General features: G+C 62.2%; 1 protein-coding gene across 1 annotated transcript; it reads right to left on the bottom strand.

Annotated features, from left to right (window-relative positions):
* Positions 1–3119: 3119 nt before the first annotated feature.
* Positions 3120–5776, bottom strand: MRGPRG (MAS related GPR family member G). Its single transcript, XM_045775925.2, has 2 exons — positions 5678–5776; positions 3120–4014 (listed from the first exon to the last, which is right to left on the bottom strand). The coding sequence occupies exon 2, from the start codon at positions 3990–3992 to the stop codon at positions 3120–3122; it is 873 nt and encodes a 290-aa protein (XP_045631881.2). The 5' UTR covers positions 3993–4014; positions 5678–5776.
* Between the last annotated feature and the right edge of the window lie 2790 nt (positions 5777–8566).

The raw sequence follows: 8566 nt of genomic DNA, 5'->3' as shown, positions 1-8566 counted from the left end.
CTTTGAACAGTGTTTATGTCTGTCCCTTCTCCAGACCCCAAACTCCGTGGGACTAGGGGCCACACCACCGTGCATCCATGTCTTGGTCTCCTGTCCAATGCCCCCCTGGAGTTGGCTCTAATGACGTCTGTTGGCTGGAAGGGGAGAATGTGGCTGAGGGGGGCCGAGGGGGGCTGAGGGGCTGGGGTAGCAGGACTCTGCAGGGAGCAGCCTGGGCCCTCCTGTAACCAACATCCAGCTCAGGGTTCAGGTCAGTGGTCAGTACTCAGGCTGGCTGGGAAGGTTCTAGAACCCAGAATCAGCCAGGTCTGATTCCATTCAGTTGTACTCCACTTCATCCATATCATTGATTCTTTGACCCTATCATTCACCCTTCTACCTGTCCATTGTTCAACAAATGCTCCTCGAGCCCCTCCTTCTGTCTGTCTGAGCCCCCAGCACAGGGGAGACAGCAGTGGATAAAGTCACCTGTTCCCTGCCCTCTGGAGCTCAACTTCTAGCAGCTACGTGGACAAGGACGGGTGAGCGACTAAGGATGCAGGACACGAGGTACTGAGGTGGAGGTGGGAGGCCTCTGTGGGCCAGGTGGTCACCTTGAGTGGTCAGCCAGGGCAGGTGCATGCCAGAGACCATGGTGCCCACTGATGGCTAGTCAGACATGCCAAGAGCCGCATGGCATGGTGGGGTGCCGAGGTCAGGGCTGGCTGGGGCCATCTGGAGCTCTGCTGGATACGGGAGACGATGCAGTTGGCCCTGAAGGTCAGGACAGGCAGACAGTACCTGGGGTCGCCTCTTCCTAGGACAAGCTGCCTGGCCTTTGTTGCCCTGGATCAGATCTGGAAGGAGACATTGCTCCGCCCCCTATGCAGACCGGGGCTCTGAGCTGTCAGGTGACTTTCTGGAGGTCACCCAGCTAGAGAGGTGCCAGCAGGATGGGAGCCCAGTGCAGTGGCAGCCCTGTCCCTCCAGGACCAAGGACGCTCACTGGCTTGTTTGGGCTCAGGCTGGTGTCCCCACAATGCAGCAGCGGGTTCCTGGCCAGAGGTCTCCGCGCTCCCCGTCTGTCTAGACTGGGCTGTTTATCATGAGCCACAGACACCGCTAGCTGCCTGTGTCCCTGCCTGTCCCCACCTGTCCCTGCCAGGATAGAGATGGAGGGCCCCAAGGCTATTCCCTAGGTTGGGAGGATGGGGCTGATCCTGGGGCACCCCAAGTCTGAAACTGCTCCCCTAACCCTCATCCCATTCCTAGCCCTTCCAAGAAGGAGGCCACACCCCTCTTTGGGGTCTGGCAAGAAACGTCACAAAGATGGACAACCCCTCTGCACCCCACCCCATCCCACCCCCAAAGCAGCCTGCCCAAACTCCCAGGGCTCAGGGTGCTTCACCCACCCTCCCCGAGCCACAGGACAGCCTTCAGACTGGACGAGGAGAACAAGGCAAAAGAAATGTAGATAAAATTCAGTGTCCTTACAACCTGCAGCCCATTGACAAAGGGGCAGACAGGCAGAGTGACCTTCCTCCCGGAACTCCCAAGGGCCTCACGGCCTCACGTTAATGCTTTGCTAGAGGCAAAAAAGCATCTTAGCCTGACAATAGCTGGACTTCCAGGATCCCGTGGGTCTTCTTTAACACGTGACAATCCTTTGGGAAACGTCTTTATTTCTGCCCCTCCCAACTTGAAAGTATAAGATCGCCACCCCTCCCAACCCCAGTGCCGCCCTTCCTGCCCACGGGTCCTGTGCTTCAATAAAACCACCTTTTTGAACCAACGTTGTCTTAAGAATTCTTTCTTGGCCCTTTGCTCCCGGCCCCACATCACATCAGACTGACAGCTCTTGCCGCACCTGCTGCGTCAAGGGGCTCATCGTCCGGGGAGACAGCGGAGGGCGGTGCTGGTGGGGCCAGAGCCCCTTCTTCCCCGGAGGCACAGAAAACCTGCACAAGCAGGTGTCTCTGGGTTGTGGGTAGTGGCAGGTGACCCTTCTTTCCACTGTTTAGTGTCCTCCGAAGTTCCCATAGTGAGCAACACAGCACTTTTCTCGCGGAAAAAAACTGACAATTTTCTAAAACAAATCTGTGCGCTTGTAAAAGGCTTTGTTGTGACAGGTACAGAATTCAGGTGCGTGCAGTGTCCTCCTCCTGGTAACAGCCGGCGTTTCTGTGGATCTCTACTGGAGACACAGACATAGCCAAAGGGTTCACACCCAAATGATTCCCCCCTGGCTCCAAAGAGTTTCGGTGATTTATCTGTTCAATATTTTCTGTAGAGCTTGCATGTTTTGACAATGACCATAAACTATATGTTTCTTTTAATCGTCAGAAAATACATAAAATGATTTGCACTTGGAAAGCTAAAAAGCATGGCTTCGTGTCCCTCTATGTCCCTCCCTGTCTCTCTCTCTCTCTCTCTTACTTCCTCCACGAGGAAAGCCCCAGGGCGAACGGGCAGGGCGGGGCAGTGTCTGCAGGGAGCAGGCAGGGGTGGGGCAATGGGTGGACGAGCACAGGATTCTGGGTAGGTGGGGAGGATAAAGATAGGGGCTGGGGCCAGAGCACCCTGCAGGCAGTGAGGTGTCCGGGACCTTCGGTCGGGGGTAGGGCCGGAAGGGCAGGCCCCCCCCCCCTCGAGCTGTACCCACCCCCCTGCAGCGAGCCTGCTTCCCAAAGCGCACTTCGGGCACATTTGGTGAGGACGCAGCGCCATCTGGTGACTGGCGAGGAACTGCTGGGGGGCCTGGGGCGAGGCTGGTTCCACGACCCTCCCGCAGAGAAGAGTCAACAGCACGGCCCTAGTGGCCTTCGCACAAGGACATCCCCAGCACAGCCAGAGCCTGGGCTCCCATCGGTCCAACCCCCTGATGCGCCTTGGCGCCTGTGGCCTGAGCTGGTGCAGGGTGGGGAAGAGGCAGGAGCTGGGAGGTGGGCTCTGCCTGGGGCCTGTGGGTGCTTCCTGCCCCTTCCTCCTTCCCCACCCCCAGGCCTCCCTGACCTCCTCAGGCTCCGGCTGCTGCAGGGGTCAGGACCACGGCCGAGGCTCCGTCCTCAGCCCTTGGGTCCCCGGGGCCGGTGAGCTGGGGCTGGGGGGGTCACCCGGGAAGGGTCGGGCCGGGCTGGCCCCTACAGGAGGCCCATGGGGAGGGCCAGCCCCCCGGCCTCCAGCTGGGCCTCCTCCCCCAGGGACCTCTGGAGAACCGCCCGCAGCGGCTGGCGTTTGCCCGGCTGCCGGCCGGCCATGAAGTGGATGAGCGGCTTGGCGCTGCCGTGGACGCAGGCCAGGAGCGTGGCCAGCGGGAGGAAGACGGGCAGCAGGAAGTTGAGGAAAGGCCGCAGACTCCAGTAGAAGACCAGGGGCAGGCCGCAGAAGAGCAGCAGAAGCACGGAGCCCAGGGCGATGCCAAAGAACCTGGGCCGTGGGCGCTGGGAGCAGCAGCCCACCCAGACGAAGAGGACCAGGCCGGCCACGCCAGCCACGCAGACCAGGGACAGCAGCCACGTGACGCTGGCCGCGTGGTACCGCAGGCAGGTGAGCGGGCTTGCGCTGGTCCGCAGCAGGCCGCAGGCGTGGGCCGGCAGCAGCACGGCCGGCAGCGTCAGGGCCCAGATCAGGCCGCAGACGATGCCCGATGTGTGCCGGGGCCGGTGGCGCTGGTAGCAGGTGGGGAAGATGTGAGAGAGGCAGCGCTCGGCGCTGAAGGCCGCCAGCAGCCAGAGCCCCACGGAGAAGCCCACGAAGAAGCCCACGAAGGTGACGGCGAAGTAGAGGCTGTCCCGGGAGCCCAGGGCGGCCTGCACGACGGAGAAGCCCACCTGGCAGCCCAGGAACAGGAAGTCGGCGGCGGCCAGGTGGAGGACGTACACGGAGAAGGGGCCCTTCCTGATGTGGAAGCCGAGGTGCCAGAGGACCAGCCCGTTGCCCAGCAGCCCTCCGAGGCCGACGGCCAGGGTCAGGTAGAAAAGCACACTGCTGAAGGTTCTCCAGAGTCCGAACATCCCGGCTGGCTCGGCGGCGGCCCTGGGGGAGGTGGTACACAGGGCTGCGGGCCGCGGGAGTTGCAGGCAGTGGGGCCCGGGGTGGGGGGTGGGGGACAGCAAGCATCGCCCCAGGTCACAGGGCTCCAGCCCAGGGGTCACCCTCTCTGGCCTGGGCCTGACCCTTAGGCCTCAGACTGGGCAGTAAGCCGGGCCTGGTGCAGGGTAGGTGAGGTGACGCTGGCTGGCGGGTGTGGGCCCTGCCCTCCTCCCTGCTAGGTGGCTCCACGGAGCGCACCTCAGATTTACAGGGCCCTGCACAGTGGGCAGACGTCAGCAATGGCGGGACAGGTGTCTGCAGGCAAAGGGACCCCCGTGTGGGCCTCACATGGAGGGGCTTCCTGCCTCCTCCATCAGGGACTCTGCACCTGGCTTCCCACCAGGAGGGCCTGGACCACACTCTGGTAAGTCCCCCACCCTGGAGGCTCTGAGGGGTCGTGTCCAATGATGGCCCCAACGACACCGTCCTGCGCTGGCGAGGGGCGAAGGAAGATGCCCTGGTGGAGACAGCTGGTGGCTGGGAGGGTATAGGTGGGCTGAGGGAGACCCCGGCCACCCCGGGCACTTCTGCTGTAGGTACGTTGGGGAGGGGCTGCTCTGAAGCCTCAGAGCGGGCGTGGGGACCGTGGTGATGGGTTGCAGAGCCCTGGGTCCTCTGGGGAGAAGCTAATGTGAGTGTTTGCTGGCAGTGGCTTTCAGGGAGCCAGAGGCCGACAACCCTGTCCTAGCCCAGGCCCATGCCCTGCTGGGGATGGTCTCCAGGGGAGGGTCTCCAGGGGAGGGAGAACGGGTCCCAGGGATCTCTACTGGAGCAGCTGGGGGTCTCTCCAAGCTGTCCCTTTCCTGTGCCCTTCCCCCGGGACCCACGGTGGTCCTTGTTCTCAGCTCAGAGGTGCAGCTGAGGGGCCATCAAGACCCTGGCTCCAGGTTAGGGAGTGCGGGGTGAGGAGAGCAATGAGGGGAGGACAGAGACAGATGGAGAGGGACAGAGATGGGGTGAAACTGAGAGATAGAGCCAGAGGTGAAGAGGGAGACAGAGACAGGGGGATAGAAAGACAGAGACAGGGCCCACCTAATACCCTTTGGGTTCCCGTCATACACCTTTGCTGGGCTGTGCCCCTGCCTGGGGCACCCTGACCCCCTCCCCACTTCCCTGGGTCCCATCTACCCTAAGGACCTGCTCTCCTCTCAGCTCCCCTTCTGCCTGCTCTGAGCAACCCCCCCAGCCTGGTACCCCAAGCATCTTCTCTCTGGTTGCCCTTGTCCCCTATGGGGTCTCACCTTTGTCCCCTCGAGGCTTGTCCCGTATCGGGACACATGCTGGTTCATCCTCAGGGCCAGTGAGCTGGGTCGCCCTTTGGTGTCCTGGGGTGACTGCGCTGACCTTCTCTTTTCAGGGCTGCGGGTCCCCAGGGTACACTGAGGGGCCTACCAGACGCTGCGGCTCGGAGGTAAGCGGTGGGGAGGCCGGGCTGTGCCGGGCGGGCGGGGGGGGGGGGGATGGTGTGCTGGGATGGCCCACTGTCTGCACTCAGAGCGGGTCCACCTGCCCTTTCACCCAGATGGGCCCCCAGGGCGCCAGCTTTTAAATAATGCCCCATGTCCCAGCGCCTGCCCCCCGCGTCCTCGGGGAAGCGTCTCCTCACCTGGGCAGAGCAGGTGGGTGGGTGGAGGGGCACCAAGCCTTCTCACCTGCGCTTGGAGCCTCTTTGAGATCTGTTGGAGTAGCGGCGCTCACCACCCGCCCGGGCCCTAAATCCTCTCGTGTCCTCTGGGGCCCGGCTGCCTAGACCGAGGGCGTCCGGCCAGTTCCCTGGAAATGGGAGGAGTGTGCTGCCCGTTCGCAGGCATGAGCTCAGATGGAGATGTCCAGACAGTGTGGGCTGGCCCGCGCCTCTCTCCTCAGCCCATCCTGCATGCCAGTGCCCCCCACCCCTGCCCGGTGCCTGGAGGGGACGAGGCGGCAGGCTGGGGACCCCTTGTCCAGCCGGGCTGGGCCACACCTTCTGGGTGGTTCCACGGACATGGTGCTTCCTCCTGGAGTCCTTAGGTTTGTTGCAGGGATGCGTGGGAGGCAGGAGCTGTGGGCGTGTCTTCCTGACCCTTTCTGGCTGTGTGACCTTGAAAGAAGGACCTCACACCCCTGTCCCTCAGTTTCCCCCCTTCTTGGGCTGACCGTTGGTGTACAGCTCAGTGCCCGGCTGGGGGCTGGGTCTCATGAGGGGTCACTGGCGGGTGTTGCTGTGGGTGGTCCACACAGGTTGGTCCCCCTTCCTAAGGGCCCCCCTCTTCCTGTCCACATGCCAGCCTCAGACCCCAGGGTCCCAGCCATCAGCAGATTCTTCGGGTTAAAATACTTCTCCAAATTTTGTTCTGCAGAACCACGTAGCCTGAGATGTTCCTGATGAGGAATTTCCTTTCCCAGGACTGTGTTCTGTAGTTCTGGAGACTGTCCGAGCTCACTAGCTCGGTGTCAGAAATGACGTTGGGAAGATGCTGTTTGTCCTAGTATTTCTCAAATGGCTTCCAGCTCATTTCCGAAACACAGGCGGCCTGCTTGAGCCCAGGCGGAGGTTACTGACTCCCCAGCTCCTGGCATTTCTGCACTTCTCTTGAAAATGTGAACGGTGTGTATGGCCTGCGGGCCCGGTGGCCGGGTATCCTTTGCAGAATGCGGCCACCTGCCCTGCCTGCTCCCCCTGCAACGGGCTGGTGCCTTGGGACCTACCTCAGCATCTCCAGATGCTCCCCCCAACCCCTGCCAGCTTTCCTCAAAGGTCACAGTCCCTGGGAGCTGTCCCCAGCACACCCCCCTCTCCCAGCCGTGCTGACTGTTCCGTCCCCACCCTGTGGGTAGGTCCCGCGTGGCATTTGCTGCCCACTGTCATGAGCCGGGCTCACACGTGCCAGACTTTCAGGTGGCGGCAGTAATAACAGCAGCAAACACCTGTGTGACGCCCGCCGCGGGCTGAATGGGGCTGTGGGAGACCGTCCGTGGCCAGTCCCTGCAAAGCTATGAGGGAGGCCTTACTGGGCAGAAGTGAGTGAGGGTTTCGAGAGGAGAGCATCCTGGATTACCTTGGTGGACCCTAGACGTGGTGACAGGTGTCCTTAGAAGAGAATGAGACACAGCCACAGGGAAAGGAAAGGCCACAAGACCATGGAGGCAGACGCGGGGGGTGCGGTTGTGGCCATAGCCCATGGACGCCTGGAGCCCCCCGAGCTGGAAGAGGCAGGAAGGACCGTCTTTGGAGCCTCAGAGGAGTGCAGCTTCTGACACCTGGATTCAGACTTGCAGCCTCCAGGCTGGGAGACCGTGAAGTCTGCTGCTGGCGGCCGTCGTGGTCCCCCGTCGAGGCTGCCCCAGGACAGGGCTGGGAGGCTGCTGCCCTGTGGATTCTCCCCCTACCAACACGTAGGTCCCCTGACCTGCGGATGGGCCCACGGAGGCTGGGAATTGTGGCTCACGTGTCTGAGGTGGTGTGGACCTCGCGGGGCAGCGGGGCAGGGGGGCGGCCAGGCGGCTGTGAGGTGTGCCTCTCCCTGCTGGAGCACACGGGACGCTCAGTTCCGAAAGACTCCACGTTCTCAGACCCTCAAGTCGGGGTTGAAGCCAGAAACGCCACACGCTGCGTGTTTAGACATGTCTTTCCTGAGCTGCTCTCGCAGCTGGTACCCGTGTCCCGACCCTGACCATGCCACGGCAGGCTCCACTGTGTGGAGTGCCCGGAATTGGACCATCTTTGACATTTGCAAAGGGCAACTTCACGCGGCTCAAGCCCAACTCAGCGCTGAGGCTGCAGGCGTCACATCTTAGGGACGTGTCATGGAGGCTCAGTGAGGAGCACGTGTCGGGAGAAACTGAGGGAAAGGCAACGGGGCGTGGGCACGGAGGTTCCCCTAGCGGACCTGTTCTCACAGGGTTTCCACCGCCACCATCCCATCTGAGCCTCTGAGACCCAGAGCGGGGAGTGGAGATTGCCCAGATCCCCCTGGGGCAGGTAGCAGTTGGGGACAGAGGGAGGTGGCCCCACTCCCTGGCAACGGGGCGTCCCTGCACCACACCCAAACCACTCGTCGGCCTGCGAAAGGGCTTGGCGGGGAGGGAGTGTCTCAGTGAGGGCATTCTCGTTATCCAGAATGGCGAGGCCAACACATTGGGACTATTGTCAGAGGAGGGGCAGGCCGAGTAGGGAAGCCCCCTGCTGGTCAGGAGGCGGAGGGAGGAGGATGTGTGGGCAGAGCCTTTCCTGTGGTTTTAGCCGGACCTGGCAAGGCAGGGCGAGCAGGGAGAGGATGGGCCACTTTGAGTAACTCGGGGGCTGTCCCTGCTGTCTGAGACCTGCCCCGGGCTGGTTAGGGCAGGAGATGGCGGGCCTGGCAGCGTGCGAGAGCCCAGTACAGCAGTGGGCCTGTGGGCTCTGTGTGGGCTGGTTTGCTTTTGAAAAGCTCGCTTCCAGGCAGTAGTTTCCTATTCCCTGGGAGGGACCGTCCCTGCAGGATCAGCAAGGCCCCAGAAGCCAGAGCTTCGGAAA

This window comes from Ursus americanus, chromosome 24 (assembly GCF_024610735.1).
Source record: "Ursus americanus isolate L20-20 chromosome 24, mUrsAme1.1.p, whole genome shotgun sequence".
Classification (NCBI taxonomy): domain Eukaryota; kingdom Metazoa; phylum Chordata; class Mammalia; order Carnivora; family Ursidae; genus Ursus; species Ursus americanus.
Note: the sequence above shows the minus strand (reverse complement) of the source record. Positions and strands in the feature narration are given on the sequence as shown.

What these genes read in the sequence shown, in the direction of transcription:
- MRGPRG (XM_045775925.2), bottom strand. Translation starts at nt 3,992, where the DNA reads ATGTTCGGACTCTGGAGAACCTTCAGCAGTGTGCTTTTCTACCTGACC.